Source organism: Acanthopagrus latus, chromosome 11 (genome assembly GCF_904848185.1).
Source record: "Acanthopagrus latus isolate v.2019 chromosome 11, fAcaLat1.1, whole genome shotgun sequence".
In the NCBI taxonomy this organism is placed as follows: Eukaryota; Metazoa; Chordata; class Actinopteri; order Spariformes; family Sparidae; genus Acanthopagrus; species Acanthopagrus latus.
This window is the reverse complement of record NC_051049.1, coordinates 12,228,299-12,246,163: the sequence shown is the minus strand read 5'-3', so window position 1 is coordinate 12,246,163 and position 17,865 is coordinate 12,228,299. Positions and strand designations below refer to the sequence as shown.

The window sequence follows — 17,865 nt, the reverse complement described above, 5'->3', positions numbered from 1 at the left end:
AAACAGATGTTAATCATATGAAACATCAGGCTATTTTACTCACAACAATCACAATGCTACAGTATTTATACTATAAGTTTTATTTACAAATCATAAAAGGCAGATAAAACATTTTTAAACAAAGCTTTAACAAAGAAGTTAATTAAGACTCGTCATACTGTCCACTGTGATTAGAAAAAGAAAAACATTGTAATATTATATTATTATATTGTCATTCTGATGTCCTGCTGTCAAATGAACAAAAGAACACAGCTGTGGGACAAGTATTTATGGCTGTCATTGATCACGTGACATCTCTGTTTACTCTGCTACGGCAACCAAACCCGTGTTTTAAAGTCCCGCCTATCGACCTCGTAGTGATTGGTCTGAGCGCTTGGACGCCGCTTTGTCAGTGGACGGCACTATGTCACACATAACACTTTAAACAAGTTTGTATGCAGATACATTAAAACGAACTGGGTTGTTATGGACTTGAGCCATATCTGTAAAAGTATGTCAAAGTTGTTATTCTCTTGTAATTCTTTCACCAGCAACTATTTAGAAGCATGTTAGAGCATCTAAATTATCGCTTGTCGGTGATGTCACGGTTATTTTCAAAATGTCAGTCAAAAGAACACTGAGACAAAGCTAAATATAATCGTCCCGGAGACAGCTACAAACTACCAAAGTCGTCTGTAAGAGCTGAAACTGCGAACGATTTATCATTATTTGTGGTCATTCGATGTGACAGTATTGTTTTTTTATAGCTGTAAGAGCCGGTAGTGTGGGTTGTGAAGCTGTTCTCGGTGTTTTTCAAACTATTAAAAAGCCAACTCACGTAACCTAGTTAGCCGTTAGCTAACTTAGCTGTTAACAAATCTAGCTAACGTCAAACAAATCACAAGACTGTCAGGCTGTCGTTAGCCACTGCAGTCTGAATGGTTAGACTTGGAAGTGGAGGTTGTGGCTGCTCTTACATTGTCACAGTGTAAGCACTTTCGTAACGTTAAAGTTAAGAAGATGTCACACGACCTACTTCCTGATTACTAACCTACAGGAGGTGGACAGTGACATCAGCTCCTACATCATACCAGCAGGCCTACATGTAAAACTCACAATGAATACAAACCAACTGTTGTGAATGTTATGTTTGTTACTTTACTCAGAAGTAGAGGAGATTCTGTACATGCACGCACACAAACCAATGATCTAAGTAACTATATTGTAATAAATCTTATGTGAATATTGACATTATTGACACAGTACTGTGATAAAAGCATGGGGACATTTTGCAACACATCAATCTGTAGGCTTGCTATTAACATAGTATTTCTTGCAAGGTAAGTCTTGTTGTAAAAGGTGAGAGTTAAGGTAATCTATCGTAACCAGATTCAGTATACTTATTTTACTTACTAAAATCATTTTTGATCGAATTTGCATCCTTGTTCATATTTTGAAGTATTGTTGAAGCTCTGTAAGAACGCAATGTTTTTAGTTGTTCAGGAGTGTTTCATTGAATGTCACAAAAACAAAGGTGCATTCAAGTCTGGGCAAGTCTTTTTTCCCTTGAGCACCAAAACTAAGTCTTACCAAAAGCAAACGGCTATTGTATTGTATTATTATGATGCAAAAATGGTGCTGGAACCCGACATGCCCTTAATTGACTGACTACCTCTGCAAACTGTCACTCTGCCAGCCATTCTCAGGTTCTGTAAAATAATAATTAGGGATCCTTCATATTTACAGAGCATTTTTAGCACCCAAACAACAGCATACATCAATTTGAATTAATTTATGTATATATTAATTTATATTTGTATATATCTGTTTTGTTTTTTCAGTAGAAACATCTCGATGGCCAAATCAAACCTTATGGCATGCTGAATTTGTGGATAGGAATAAAAGGATGAATAGTGCTGGTAGTTGGCAGTCAGAAGTTGGCGTAATTCTTAATACAGTTTATCAAATAGATAATAGAGCATGAGATCAAATTGCATATGTGACAGACCATTACATCTGTATCTGACTGAATTAAGAGCTACATTTTCTGCACAGAAATAGGCAGTGTACCCATTATTTGATCTCTCATTAATGCGTAGCACATTTGTGTGAATCAAGGGAGAGAGAGAGAACAGTAAGTTGGAGCATTCATGTCAATCTTTTGTTCCTGACTGCATCTGATTCTCTGATTCAGCAGACTGGATGTGACCCTGTGACCCCTGGTTGCCAGGGAGAGAGCGGTGGGGCCATGGCTGTTGGGGCTTCGGTCGGGGAGAGCCAACTCCAGAGGATTATCCGAGATCTGCATGGTACGCCAGCTTTATGTGTGTGCGCGTGTTCGTGTGCATATGTGTGAATAGAGTGGCTGCGGGCAGTTGTTGGCTGACGAGAAGAGAATGAGGAGTCACAAATGCTTGCCATGATATTATGACTTTCTCAGCGGCAAGTCTAAATACAATCTTTACTCCTGGAACTATCTGACATCTCCTGCTCACCAATTTATTTGGGAAAACATCTGACCTCACGCCCCTGTAGTAAGGGTGTGGTGGAAGCTTCTGTCAGCATGCAGCGAGACAGAAAGTGTGTACTGAGGGTGCACCCATCACAGGTGTCCTTCCAGTTTTTACGATGGATCCGAGGCAAGTGGTTTATTCACAGAATAGCTGTTCTTATCCATGAGTACGTAACCAAAATATGCAAAGACATAAAAAAAATTGCAATCTAATTTAGGTTTTTTTAGATTTCTAATTTTCTAGATTTTTTATATTCTAAAGAGAAAGCAATTTTCTGCTTGATTGCTGTTTGCATTCCTGCTTCTTCACGGCTCTGATACATCTTTTCAATGAAGACCTGCTATTCTATTATGTTTATCTTAATGAAGCACATGTCTTTGCCTTTTAAATGTATCTTCAAGGGAAATCTAAATTCCACCTGGTTGTATGAAACCTGCTTTATTAATCACTCATCTTTTGTAATTTTTTTGCTGAATTTCAGAGGCCGTTGCAGAGCTTGCGAGGGAGTATCGGGAAAGCGGGGAGCCAATCACAGATGACAGTACCAACCTGCACAAATTCTCCTACAAACTGGAGTACCTGCTACAGGTGTGATTGTGCTTGTATTGTCACAGCTGACCCGTGAATCCCAATTACTCACGGAAGTTTTAATTAAATGATAATAATTCTCAAATAAGATACTCTTAAATGTGATGTCCCCTCTTACAAAACTAAAGAAATCCAAAAGGAAAATTCTTCGTGTTGTAAATTCTGGAGATTCATTCATACTAATTGTTTGAAAATGGATAGCTGTTTGAACAAAACAATCCTGTCTACATCCAACTCCAGCTATATATCTGCCTATCTTTCAGTTTGACCAGAAGGAGAAAACCACATTTCTTGGAACAAAGAAGGATTATTGGGATTACTTCAATGACTGTCTGGCTAAGATCAAAGGAGCCAATGATGGGATCCGTTTTGTCAAATGCATCACTGAGGTGGGATTATTATTTTGTTGTTGTTTAGAGTGACAGCACTGATTACACACAGTGATCATTGGTAATGGCTGATAACCCATTAGAAAATATCTGTTTTACCTTCTACCCATGACTAAAAAACATTTTTACTTCAGTTTTCCTTCTCATCTCTAATACAGATATGATGTAACATTTTCATATTGCTGCTTCAGTGTTTCCAAAACATGGGACCCAAAACATTGAATCTCTCAATTTTAGTCTTGGCACTGTTGTGATTCATCCCTGTAACATAAGCAACATGTTGTGTAATTGGAATTGTAACATGTTCTTTCTTCTTTTTAATTGTATATGTTTGTTAGGAAAATCAACATGATAGTGTTTGTCGCATTTAAAGTAACATTAGCTCTAAGAATTATGTTGCGTTGCATTTTTTTCGATAATCCAAGGTTGTGACTGTGAAGTAAACATAGGTAAAACTGTCTCTCACTGTCTTTCACTCTGATAGCTGAAGACCTCTCTGGGGAAAGGACGGGCATTTATCCGCTACTCACTCGTACATCAGCGGCTGGCTGACACCTTGCAGCAGTGCCTTATGAACCAGAGAGTCACCAGGTAGAGCTGTCACTTTTTTTGTTAGATCTGAAAAGTGATGGTCTTGTATGAAATGATTAGAACATCAATAAGTTGAGCAGAGATCATGAAACACTTGTTGCACAAACATGCAGGTCAGATGTGGTGACACTGATGGAAACTAATGCACATGTTATTTCCTTATTTGCGAAACCTATTGTTAATGTTCTGCTGTGGAGTTTTACTTCATGGTTCATTCTGTACCTGGTTTAAATGCCACTTTCTTGTCACAGGTCAAAATTTAACTTCCTTTTTCAGCCTGTATTATTGTTAGTAGTTCTGCTACATCCTACTGTGACCTATACCACATCTCTCCTCGCACAGTGACTGGTACTATGCAAGAAGCCCCTTCTTGAAGCCCCACCTCAGTGTTGACATAGTCAGCCACCTGTATGAACTCAACGAGGTCCAGTTTGATGTCGCTTCCAGAGGTCACGATCTTGATGCCTCCTGGCCAACTTTTGCAAGGTAATGTACAAATCACATAGCACAAAAAGCAGATGAAACCACAAAGACATCTTAATAGGCGTTAAGACATAATTGTGTGTCGAATACAGCGAGCATTTCTTTTTCTGATCAACAGGAGAACACTGACAAACTCGCCTGGCCACATGTGGAAACCACCCAGTCGCAGTTCCAGTATTAACAGTCTAGCCAGCACCTACTCACAGGTAGTAGGCATTTGTTTCAAATGAAATCCGGTCATTTTATCATCATTTTAAAATCATGTTAACTACCCTTCATCTATTCCATTCCCTCTTCTTCGGTTTCTGCTGCAAACATCTAGCAAGCAGCTGAGTTCCCATCCAGTCCTGACTATGGTCAGGGACTGCTGAATGACCTGAATGAGTCCCTCCCTGCCTGCAGAGAAGATTCGAGCACAGCTGAAGACCTTCGCCTGGAGCTGGACCAGTCAGAGCTGAAGCAGCGAGGGCTCCTAGACAAGGTGCAGCAGCTGGGTGAAGAGGGAGCTGAGCTCAGGGGAGTCATTGTAGAGCTCCAGAGACAGCTGGATATGTCCCTTTCTGCCCAAGAGGAGCAGCGGGGTTTGCAGGGAGAAATGAAGTCTCTGCGGGAGAGGGAGGAGGCACTGTCCAGAGAGGTGGAAGTGCTTAGAAATGGGGAGAAAGCTAGGGAGTCTGAACAACAGCTGCTCCAGGAAAAGCTGGCAGTTGCTGAGGGTAAGAACATAGAGCTCCTTGCCAAGTTGGACGGGGTTCTGGATGAGAAAGGCCAGCAGGCAGCCAATTACTTTGATTCAGCTCAAAAGATACACGAATTGTTGGACAGATTGAAAGAGGCAGAGAAAGGGAAGATGGAAGCTGCAGCCGAGGTAGAGGAGAAGAAGAGGCAGACAGAGAGGCTAGAGGAGGAGCTGAGAGTCAAGGAGGCAGCTGCGAAGGAGAGTGAAACAAAACTGGGAGCATTAGCTGCATCTACATGTGAGGAGAAGGCCAAGTTGGAGGAGAAAGTTGAGGAGCAGTGCAGTGCCCTTGATAAGCTGCAGGGGGCCTTGACAGTGAGAGAGAAGGAGGCGAGCAACCTGCAAAGACAGCTGCAGGACCTCCAAAGATCTCTGGAAGAGAAAGAGGAAGAGTTGGAGGAGGTGAAGAGGAGGGCACACCAAGATAAAGATGAACTGCAGAAGAACGCTGGTTGCTTAAAGGAGTCTTTAGAAGCAGAAATTGCTGCCCTTCAGGAGCAGCTTAAGAAGAAAGAGGCAGAACTTACCTCCAGCAGCAAGACACTACAACAGCTCGAAACCAAGAACCAAAGCCTGACCAAAGAGAAGGACAAACTGGCTGCTAGCGTTGTTGAGCTCGAGGGTAGCATCAAGGAACAAGCACTGAAGATAGAAGACTACAAGACACAGTGTGCCAACATGATGGAACTAAATGAGAAACTGCTGACCACAGTGAAGCGAAATGAGGAGCTGAAGAAAGAGATGGCAGAAAACAGAACAGGGCTTGAAACCGAGTTAGCATCTCTACGGGCTTCTGAGAAACAGCTTCGAGGCCAGCTGGATGACACCAAGATGACGGTGGATGAAAAAGAGAGGCACTTGCGCGAGGAGAACCGCAAGCTGGATGAGAGTCTGCAGCGAGCCACCATGGCCGCAAAGCTCTCAGATGCCACGTCAAAGAGGCTTGAGCAGGAGAACCAGAGTCTGAGGGAGGAGCAGGACACTGTGAAAGCAGCTCTCAGCCGCATGCAAGCTGACCTGAAGAGCGTTCATGGGCAGATTGGGGAGTTGGAGAAGAACTTGGGAGCTTCACGCAAGAGTGAAGCAAGCCTCCAGGAACAGCTCCAAGCCAAAGAGGCCCAGTTGGAGAGTAAAGAAAAGGACCTTGTTGAGCTGCAGTCCATGTTAAAAGCTCTGGAGGCCAGGGAGAAGGAGCTTGAGATTGCCAAAGCTGATGCAGAAGCTACCTGTGCTAAACAGACGGAGGTGATTGAAAGGGTCACCTGTGAGAAGCAAACAATGGAGAAATCTCAGCTGGAGAGGAGTGCGGTCCAAGCACAGGAGAGCCAGGAGGTGAAAGGCAAACTGACTATGATTGAGGGCCAGTTAGAGGTGAGCATGAAAGACGTGTCCAGGCTGCAGGCAGAGATCCTGGACCTCAAGGTGCAGGTGAGGAGGGCTGAAGAGGAAAAGTTAAAATCTCAAGCACAGCTGGAAGTGACTGAGGCCCAAAGAGATGAGCTCAGGACTCTGACCGAGCAGCTTAAAGCCCAGACGGAGGCACTGAATCAGAGGCATGTAACAGAGCTCATGGAGTGCAAAAAGAAAGAAGAGGCGCTGACCGAACAGCGTGACAGAGAGGTAGCTGCCCATGCCGAGTTGGCCATCTCAGCGGCTGCAATCCGAGAAGAGCTGTCCACCCTCAAAGCACAAAATGACAGACTAACCTCGGAGAATGGCGAGATACGTGAGGGCCTGCACAGAGCTAACACAGAGATGGCGGAGCTGGGGATGACCATCTGTAAGCTGAGTGCAGAAAAGCAGGAGATCAGAGAGCACTGGGAAGGGGACAATCTCAGGATCGAAGAGCTGGAGAAAGAGGTGGAGCGTATAGAGGAGGGCATGGCAGAACTACGGATGGAGAACACCAAGCTAAGAGAGGAGCTGAAACAAAAGGAGGAACTTCCTAAGACTATCACAGAGCTCAAGGAGCAGCTGGAGAAGACCAAGAACCAAATGCAGAGCGCCAAGTGTTCTAGCCGTGAGGAGGCGGAGGCCATCAAGTTCCAAATGAGTTCAGAGAGCATGAATCACCAGGTCCAGATGAAGGTGAGAACTTTTTAATCATGTCTCATCATGTCACACTGTTTCTGTTTTCTGAAATATCTCAATGCAATGTAATCGCAACTGAATAGGCAGAAAAGTCAAGTGGGTTCTTCTTTACCCAAATAATGTGCAAAGATACAGACTGAAATCTAATTCCAGGTGTAAATGGAGCACTTCTGTCAGAATAATATATCTAAACAATTTCCACATGAAGTGGCAGTTTTCGTCAACCACTTTGTTCCAGACTGAAATGTCAAGTGTGGGATACAGCTGTGGGATGTATTGGCAAGAAATGTTGTGCAGACATTAAACCTAATTACTTTGTTGATCCCCTCTCTAACCATCATGTAGTTGACATTGTTGGTTAAGTAGGAAACATCTCAATTGCCATGACATTTGATATTTTAGATGTTCATATTTGCTTCAGGAGGAATTGTGATAACTTTCATCCCTGAGGTTTCATCTAGCTCAAAATCTTAATTTTCTATACTTTGCTTTACTTTAAGTCCAAATATCTACAAAACTAACTCCATCAGCCTCAGCTGATGAGCGTTAATTAGCAAATGTTGGCATTCTTACACTCTGAATTAACATGGTAAACATTATGTCTGATCAGCATTGTCATTTTAATCACATTAGCATTCAGCTCAACACATGACTGCAGATTGTTCTTGTTTCCCTTTTCTTGTGTTACTTTCACATTTCAGAGTGTGAATGAGCAGCTGGACAAGGTGAAAGCCCAGCTGCAGGAGGAGCTGAAGAATGTGTCCAGCTTGCAGGCCAGAGTGTCTGAACTTGAGGTGTGTGTCTTCTACGCAGTGATTCATGGTGACATAATAAGACAACATGTGTTGGTGGCTCTATAATCCTTGGAGAGCAAATGCCCTGGGAGAAAGATAGTGTTATATAAAGATACACTCAAATACAAAGAAATGTGTGATATACTCCCTTTTTCAAATCTAAAAAGAACATATGTATGATAAGAAAGACTATAGATATCAGTCAAAAGTGCAACATCTATACATAGCTGGAAGCACCGATGCCTTTATCATTAGCAGATTTGCAGGGGGGATGGAGAAAAATAAACCATGCACCACATGGGACACAACAACAGGCTGATTAGGTGATTCAGTTTTTTTCATGATAAGATGCCTTGATTGCTTGAGCAGTTTTTTTAGTGCAGAAAGTAGAATGGATGCAAAGTCACTGCAGTGCACTGATCCTAATGCAATTAGTAGCTCGATGAAAACGCTTTGTTTTATGTGTTTACAGAACCATATAATAGGATTTGGTGTTGAGCTGTTGAGTTATTTGTTGTTGTTTTTTTTGATTACATGTTTCTGGATGTCCTCTCATGAAAGATGCATCAGAAAAAAATGTGTTATGATTATGAACTTGAAATTAAGTAAATTTAACCCTAATTGAAGACCAGTTTGGGAAGAAAATCTCAGTCATTGTAACTAAGTTCATTGTTTTAATGTGTGTTCTTGCAATGTTTAAGGATGTCAATGAGCAGTACCTGAAGCTAACTGGCGAAAAAGATGCTCACATCACAAAGACTGAAACCTCTATCCGTGAGAGTGAGAGCGAGATTCAGCGCCTGAGAGATGCAGTAACCAGGTGCGTTTATGTTACACTGACACCTGTGAATTTCATCTTCCGGTGCAATAAAAATGAGGCACTGACTCATTTTCCTTGGGCCTGATACTTTCTTCAGTGCTGAAGATGCACATTTGGCTGTGCAAAAGGTCTGCGAGGAGCTGAAGGAGAAACTCGGCACATCAGAAGCAGACAAACAAAGCCAGTGCCTGAAGATGACTGCGGAGATCGATGACCTCAACAGAACCAAGACGAACCTTGAAGAGCGGCTCATCGAGCTTATAAGGTATGATGTTTTTGGTGCAGCTGTCAGCAGCGTCAACGTTATTTGTTGGAGCATCCATATAATTTCTTAAGGAAAGGTGCTGAAGTACATTTTCTGTTTGGATATCTCCCACATTGTTCTGTTTCGTTGCTGCCTGCTCTTTGATTGTCCCTCTGGGTGTCTTTTTAATTGGTTCCTCCAGTAAGAGCAGTTCTCTGATGTTGTCATTCTTGACATCGTTGGGGGCAAATTAGGTTCAAGGTGACGGATCAGGGGAGAAGCCCTCTTTGAATGCTGAGATAATTTATAGAGAACAAGTCTGATAGAGAGACTTTGATGGAGGATATAGATGCTACTGAGTAGAACGACTATATTAAAGAGCCACTGTTGCCTCAGATGCTTTCATACTCTGCTAAGGAAGAACTACAAATACAGTGATTGAGTCAGTTCCTTTGGGATTTGCCCACATGATTTCAGTCTTTTCTGCTTTTGTATTATGCATGCCCTTGTTGTTATCACCACATGGGGTAATGAGGCTACTTCTGGTGTTGAATGTATCCAACATGTTAAATGAAAAATATATGTCAGGTTAAGTGCACTACATGCTAAAGCAGTTTCTATTAGATTTTTTTTTTTTTATTGGAAAGGAGCTGTTAAAAATGTTTGGAAAAGTATACGCACTTTTAAAAGATACTTGGCAAGTGATTTGACGAACCATCTGTCTTATCACTGTCTATCACAGGTCAAATTCGACCAATCAGATCAACAGTGAGAAGGTGCTACCACCAGCAAAGCCCATTGGTAAACCAAACTCTTACTGAAGTCAGTCAAGAGAAAGGCAAAAACATTTAGAAAAGCCTTCAATGCTGTTATTTGTTCCCTCTTTCAAGGAAATATTTCTCCAGTTCTGATATGACTGATGCTATAGTAGCTAGGCTAATTGTTGCTGCCACTGTCTCAAACAAACAGTCGCTTCTCTCACTGGTCAGTACACCCAATCCACACCCACAACCGCCAGTTGTTCCTTCAAGGATGCTGATTGGTTCAGTGCCTGTTGGTTGGCCACAAGCACATACCTGGTAAAATCGATTTGTGAGATATGCGAGACATATCCACATGTTCTCCTGATCTTGCATATCTGGCTATTGTGTAAAAATAAACCTCACCAATCTTGTGATGTCAGCCATTGTTTGTACGGTATGACTTACATTTTATGATCTTTGACGACACAATTAAATCGAATTTCATTCATGTAAAAAAAAAAAAAAAATGAATTTGGTCCCAGGCTGATATTTTTGAAGATGGGTGAATGGCACTAAAGCTCCATACATGTTTCTTTTTGTGCATTACGTTAGGGACAAAGATGCTTTGTGGCAGAAGTCGGACGCTCTGGAGTTTGAGCAGAAACTGCGAGCCGAGGAGCGCTGGTGGTTAGTGGATAAGGAGGCCACGCACTGCCTCGGCTGCCAGGGCCAGTTCACCTGGTGGCTGCGAAGACATCACTGCAGGTTGGCTTTCAGCAGGCACTGCAAATGCAAAAAAAAAAAAAAAAAAAGAGAGAGAGAATGTGCTTTATTAACAAAATGACACCTCATTCATTTTTTTGATACATGAATCACCCTTTAGGCTTTGCGGTCGCATCTTCTGCTACTACTGCAGCAATAACTTTGTAATGACCAAGCACAGCGGGAAGAAGGAGCGCTGCTGCAGGGACTGTTACACCCAACACAGCGCAGTGGTGGAGAGGTTCACCGAGGCAGAGCTGAGTCCTTCAGACACTCAGCCTCCTCCACCTGGAGCTGGACCTCAGCCACCTCCTGAACCAGCCCCATATAAACCCACACCCAGGGTAACAGGTGAGAGGAAAGCTGCGAGCTAACCTGACTACTGCACACTTGGCTCAAAGGTTTGTTTCAGTAGTTCTAGTAGCCTGTTGTCTTCTTTTACTGTAAGTTAACTGGGAAGCAGAAGTGAAAGGACTGACTGACTTACTGACCATATTTAGGAACAGGGACAGGAACATTTTGAAATGAGAACATTCAATGGAATTAAAGAGGAAGATGGTGACATTTCAAAGAATCTGTTTTGTTTTAATTGTAAAGAAAGTTAAGCTGCATAATGTTGGGTCTGTCTTTGTACTGACTTGGTTGCAAAGATGAATTTCAAGCAGTTTTTTTTCTCAACTGTACATACAGTATGTTTTTGTATACTGTGTAATCAGAGGAGAACAGGGAGTGGTCCAGTAGTTCAGTATTTGTTCTTGTTCCTCTCAGTTTCAGACCCCAGCAACAGATCTGATGACGGAGCCTTTGACATCATCACAGAAGAAGAAGTAAATGGGGTCTACGACAGTGACACCACCTCCCAGACCACAGGAGGCTCCCTGGAGGGAGAGCGAGACCGACGGCCCCTGGGGGCAATGGATTTGTGAGTGTGATATCTATCTCAGGACGGCACAGAGGAAGCAGGTTGAGACCCAGCTCAGGAGCTCAGTCGTTTTCTGAGTCAGTTTTGTGCTCTGGATTCCTCATTTGAAGGTCAAACGGTCACAATGCAAGAAAATGGAACAGCTTAGTTCTGAGCTTCTGAAATTGCAGAGTTTTAAAGACATATCTGCGTGGGTTTACAATTCACACGTCAACATCCCAGCCTCCTGGGTCAATTACTTCTCTAAGAGGAGTGACAGCTGCATACAGTGCATTCATAAACTATACTGGTGTCATGTCAGCTAATCAGATTATGTTACAGATGAAAGGCGACATATTATCCATCGCATAAAGTGCTGGATAATTTGAAATATAAAAAGGTGTAAGGCTATTCATGAGAAAGTTATGAATGTTTCAAATCATGTTTTTTTCCTGAAACAGTCATACATTAACTTCAGCTCTTGAAATTTCAAAGATGGGAAGTAAAACATTGGGAAGTGATTTAGTTCAGTTTTTTTTTTTTTTTTTTTTATCTATTATGTACATTTTATTGGTCTGGGGAAGTTTAAAAGAGATGATTTGTCAGTTTTGCCCGTAATAATTACCTATCATTCAGTCGTAAATAACAGATTATTGTTGTGAGTCATCCATCATAGCCCATTCTTTAACCAGAACTCATGGCTGTAAATGTCCCACCTCTGCTCTTAAAAAGGACAATAAACACAGACTCGTTGCTGCTTGAATGCAGAAATCTCTATATTAGATGCAACTTGTTTTCTCTGTTTCAACACCTTATGATATTTGATAGTCTGGGCCACAGTGTACCTCAGGGGATTCAGCACACGTGTTTCTGCCCCCCTTTCGTGTGTCTATGAGTAATTCGGGAAGTTCTTTCTTTTGTTTGCATTGATAAATGAAAACAAAAGTGGCACTTCTCAATTGTAAGAATTGAGAAGTGCACACCGCAATTTCGCGGTAGTAAAAGGTGACAGGTCGGTGGAGAGAGGCCGAAGCATTCGTGTCTTATCATCATGTTGTACACTGCATAGAATTTATTGTTTTGGTCAGTTTTCAAACAAAAAAGTCAATAATTTGATGGTTTCCACTTCTTAAATTTGAGGATTTGATGCTTGGCTTAGAGATGTGTGATAGTCTTTGGGTTTCAGCCTGTGGGTCGGACAAAAGAAGCAATTTGAGAACATCACTTTGGGCTTTAAGATCAGCAAACTAAATGATTAATGATGAAAATAATAAGATTCATCAAAACTTAGAACTAATTGTTAGTTGCATAGTTAGTCATGACTGGGAGGAAGATGAGAATACACTGAATTAACTTTTGCATGGAGTCAGTTAAATGGAATAATTGGAATACATGGGAGAAAACCCTTACAACAAACAACTTCTTGCTCTGAATGAGAGTTACACACATGGAAAACAAAATATTACACTCTGTCTGGATTTCACAGAGGTACCGGAGATGTAACCCCTGATGACCCTGAGGAGCATGTTCCTACTGTTCAGGATTCAGAAATCAACCTGCTCAAATCAGGAGAAGTCACGTAAGTCTTGACGTCGATGTACTTGATGTGTTAGTGTGTGTAAATGATGACGTCACTCACACAATTTTTTTATCTCATCGCAGGATGGCTGTCCCTCTCAGCATCGATGACATTTCTCAGTTTGGCGACGGTTCCAGGGAACTCTTCATCAAGTCCAGCTGTTACAGTGTGATCACTGTTGCTGTGGGTGACTGCGGGCCAACAATCAGCTGGATGTTCTCCTCAGAGCCGAAGAGCATCTCCTTTAGTGTGGTGTTCAGGGAGTCCGCTGACACTCAGATGGAACAGTCGAAGGTATATGTGCAATTTTATGTTTGTGCATGTAGACCAATGTGTTGTGACACCCTGAGGGGACTGCAGGACCCCTTAAATCAAGGTATAACAACCATCAATTGATTGAATAAAGTGCAGACATGAAGCAGGAAAAGAGAGAGCTCACATGGATGAGAGAAAAGGAGGGAGCATTAGAATATGACCAGAAGCAGCCATGTGATATAAAAACTTTCTTTGATCAAGAAGTCTAATGTCAAACGTATGAAATATACTGCAGACTGGAGTCTTTATTGACAGAGACATCCAGGTAGATGTGTGTTACATATGCCTCTCTTCTCAGTGAAACATCTGCCTTTACTGTAGTGCATTATTTTAACTATGTCACCTGGCATCACAGGTGAACCACTCTTAGTACGAGAGGTCTTGACGTGCATCTCGAGTGACCCAATGGGTTCGGATCTCACCTTCCCTGCTCTTCATATAAATACATCACCAGGACAATGGAACATTGGCTGAATTTAGAAGAAGGCTGTTTGTTTTACAAAGTATAACTTTTGTCACATTTTTTTAAAGGGAGTCTGGATGATTTCTCTGCAGGCGATGAAAGAAGTAGATTATATTGGATACGGCTCACTGTATTTGTAAAATTTGACAGGCTAAGTGTTGGCAGATAAGACAAGCTCGATGAACTGGTTGTACATTATGTGTCTAATCCACATCTAGCACTTTTCCTTCCTTGATGTTGTGTACTGTGTAATTACTGTGGCTGCTATGAGTGTTTCTGCCATGAGTATGTTGCTGTTCAATTTTTCTGTCTGCTTAAGTGTAAAACGTTATCAAATTCTTGTTAATAATTGAGATATCCTGGCCATTGACGATGACATCGTGAAATAGACTGGCACCCACAACTGTGACTGACTTCCATTGTCACGACTTGTTCATCTTCCACAGGAATAGTCAAAGAGAGAGGCAAAAGTCAAAGGCAATGTTGTTACATAAATTCAAATCAAAGCAAACAGTAAGGCTAAAGATAAATGTTTTCAGTTGTTGTAAAATCGCAGCCACTTTAAAACGCACAAATGATGACTGAAAGTTATTACCAGACACAATGGAGTGATTGGGTGCATGCTTCCATGGCCGCCCCCTGCAGAGAGGAGGGCTATTCATTTTCCCTTTCAAATATCACAGCCTGAGGAAAAACACTGCAGGTTGTCGCTGTTGCTCAGCAGGTTGAGGAAAACATCCTGCACCTAAAAATGTCAGGGGCTGTTAATGACTTCATCCCATATTCCTTCCTCTCCCTACCACACCAATATCAGTTCTAGTTGCAGAGTACTATAAATAGCGATTTGTAGGTTGTGTTTCACATCAGACCAATGTTTCTGTTCTTCTCTCAGGTCCTGATTCCTCTCACTCGTTGCAGTTCCCATAAAGAGACAATTCAGGGGCAGCTGAAAGTGCGACACCCTGGCCTCTACACACTCATCTTTGACAACTCCTTCTCACGGTATGGATTCTTCCTCTTAGTGGGGAACTCTTGCTGTTTTCACCATCATTTCCTGCCACGGTTGAGTGTGTGAGTGTGTGAGTGTGTGAACATTTTAAGCTGGGCTCCTATTGTGCCGCCGCGTCTCGTCGCAGTTAATCAGATTGCGGTCCTTTGATCAGAAACCTTCTCCCAACAGGTTTATCTCCAAGAAAGTCTTCTACCATCTGACCATGGAGAAGCCCATAATCTATGACGGAAGTGACTTTCCCTGAAGCCGGATGACACTCACTCCCGCAGAGATGTCAGCGTGATGTCACAAAGACATCATCACGATGTTGCTACTGGAGAGATGGCGCTTCAGTGACTGTTTCTGATTGAATTGACTTTTTGCTCTTTTGTTCCCCAAACCTGTTTTAGCCAAGTGTTTTATGTTTTCAAAAACATTTTTTGTTTTATTTTTACTCTGTTCTGAGGTGTGCTCATGTTTTAACTGTGGCCTAATTGAAGTGTTGTCAGTCGGATGGAAATGGTTTTTAGAGTAGAAGAAGAAATGTTAATGCAAGTTTTAGCATACTTTTCTTTTTAAAAATACCAAGTAGTATACTTTACTTCAGCTTTTTTTTTTAGCTAGACAAATGTGGAATTTTGTTATTTATTTCTGTAATTTTTGTCTGTCTTACTTTTTGGTTTGGCCTCTCTTTTCCCAAATATACTGTTACATTAGGGAATGCAGATTTTTGCAACAATAGCAACACTATCAGTATGAAATATGATAAAAGACTGTCATCAAATGATAAATATATATCAGAAAAAAGATAAATCTGTAAAGACCCAGGAAAGATTTTTTTACATTTGCAAAACCATGGCCAGTTAAAAAGGCTTCAAGTGTTTTTAAATCAGATGCCCAAATCTATATTTTGGCCATTTCTAGATTGTATCTAGATTGATTCTAAGAAGACTAGACAGCTCAACAAAAAAAACAAATACATGACATGCTATTCAAATCTGAATCTCAGTCTGGACACCCGCTCATCAGATTTCAAAGCATTTTTTGTCTCACTGGCAGTGTGACACACAACAGCGACGTTAAATCCAGAGAGACGGAAGTGCATCAGAGTACTCAAGTAGAGCACAGCCTGCCACTTGCAGAGCAGTGTGTAAGACAACACAGAGAACAACAATCTGAAATAAACTCTGTGGCGGTTTTCGAGAGCAAGATGACTGATCTTCAGATTGTAAAGCTTCATCACCAGTGTACGGAGTTACTGACGCCTACATTGTGACCATAGCAAACCTGTTCAGATATGTCGGTGTTGTCTCGACATAAAGATCTGATCTGATCTGATCACTTGCAAATAACAGTATGCTCCCCAAATATTCCAGATCTGTTTTGAGAAAGAAATCGATTTGCCTGCTGTGTGAACAAAGCATACGTTTGCACTTTGCCAGTGCAGGAAGGAAACAAAGTAGTGAATAGGTACTGGCCTGGAAAAATACACTTTCCGTTTGAGAATTAAGCATGTGCACTATGTGCAAATCTCAGGATTGGGGCATGCAATTGTCCCCCAGTAGTAGCATGTCCTAATGTTATGTTTTTGGAAAAGTAAAAGAGAATAGAAACACTCTCGGCTCAAAGAGACCAACAAACCAGCTTTATAGGATCTAATGAAAGAGAGTACCCGATCTTCCACAGGCTGAATTGATGTGTCATTATAATGATATTCAGTTAAATCTAACACTGACTGCCAGCTTATGGGCTGTTCTACTTCCAAAGTGCCTGTTAACTCCTATAGCCAGGATTAGTTTGCTTCTATAACTAAATATTTTACACAGAACACAGCAGCTTGTATAAACTGGTAATATTCTGTGACAACTTAATTCTGTTGGCTTTTAAATCACACTATGCGCAATATCACAGTTTTATCAGTTGAAAGGATTTTTCAGTTTGTATTTCATTTTTAATCTCTTCATGTCATTTGTTAGTACTCTCAGTGATCGGATGGGTTTGAACATTGTGCGCTGTTTGTTGTGTTTTTTTTATAGCAAAGCAATAAGAATTAGCAAGCTTGATCATGTGGGACAAAACCATTCACTACTTAATGATACAAAGGCTTATCTCTACGCTGCATTTGTAGAGGTTTTAACGTTTCACACGCAGATATCTTTTATATTTTTGATGGGTGTAAATTGGTGCAATTTGTATGCAAAGCCTCATATTTTCTCTACAGAGATGCACTTTGTGATACTGATTTTATAAATTCTTACAAGCAATATTAAATCTGTTGAGTTTACATGATCTTTGTCAAAGAATTCACACAGGGACAGATTTTTTTTTTTTTTCTACTTGCTGTTTTTTTGAAGGATCTTTTTGGAAGTGTAAATTGCACATGAATCATCGCTACAAGCGCTCAATAATAGAACTGTAAAACATCCAGTAAACATGAATAAAACGTGAGAGCAGCAATGCCTCCAACATTCGATAATCTTTGTGTATGATTTTGTGACGGCTTGGAACATGAGAACGAGATCAATACGTTGCCTCTGTGTGCTGCCTCCCTCGCTCCGAAATGTCACGACAAAAGACAAACAATTGCCTCCGCTCTACATTTACATCAGAGGTGACGTAGAGTAGGTGACAGTCACACTCTGCTGAAAGGTAAAAGCTACAGGCGTGTGTTCTTCTGACAGAAACCACAGAGTGTTGAAAACAACACAAACATCTCCTCTGTCAGCTCCATGCTGGTTCAGTATGACCTCTCAAAGTAACACCAGCAGAGCCGTAGCTGAAGACACCACCGTTACATCCTCTGTGTTTGTACCTTTGGCAAGGTTTCATACTGAGTGAGGTTGTTGATTTTTCTCCTCCTGTGCTTGTTTCACAACCTGT

At 41.4% G+C, this 17,865-nt stretch overlaps 1 protein-coding gene across 4 annotated transcripts; it reads left to right on the top strand.

Annotated features, from left to right (window-relative positions):
* Nucleotides 1–398: 398 nt before the first annotated feature.
* fyco1a (FYVE and coiled-coil domain autophagy adaptor 1a) lies at nt 399–17,461 on the top strand. 4 transcript variants are annotated; one of them, XM_037114732.1, is made up of 18 exons: nt 399–490; nt 2,174–2,288; nt 2,974–3,080; nt 3,344–3,469; nt 3,954–4,060; nt 4,403–4,546; nt 4,662–4,749; nt 4,866–7,370; nt 8,075–8,167; nt 8,869–8,987; nt 9,085–9,252; nt 10,587–10,739; nt 10,858–11,087; nt 11,505–11,658; nt 13,124–13,216; nt 13,300–13,510; nt 14,887–14,996; nt 15,175–17,461. In XM_037114732.1, exons 2-18 carry the CDS (start codon nt 2,228–2,230, stop codon nt 15,248–15,250), a joined length of 4,545 nt encoding a protein of 1,514 aa, XP_036970627.1. In that variant the 5' UTR covers nt 399–490; nt 2,174–2,227; the 3' UTR covers nt 15,251–17,461. The 4 variants fall into 4 exon arrangements, with proteins under 4 accessions (XP_036970627.1, XP_036970628.1, XP_036970630.1 ...); XM_037114733.1 differs by having other exon boundaries at nt 440–490; nt 2,177–2,288; XM_037114735.1 differs by lacking the exon at nt 399–490 and adding an exon at nt 515–674 and having other exon boundaries at nt 2,177–2,288.
* The last annotated feature ends 404 nt before the right edge of the window (nt 17,462–17,865 follow it).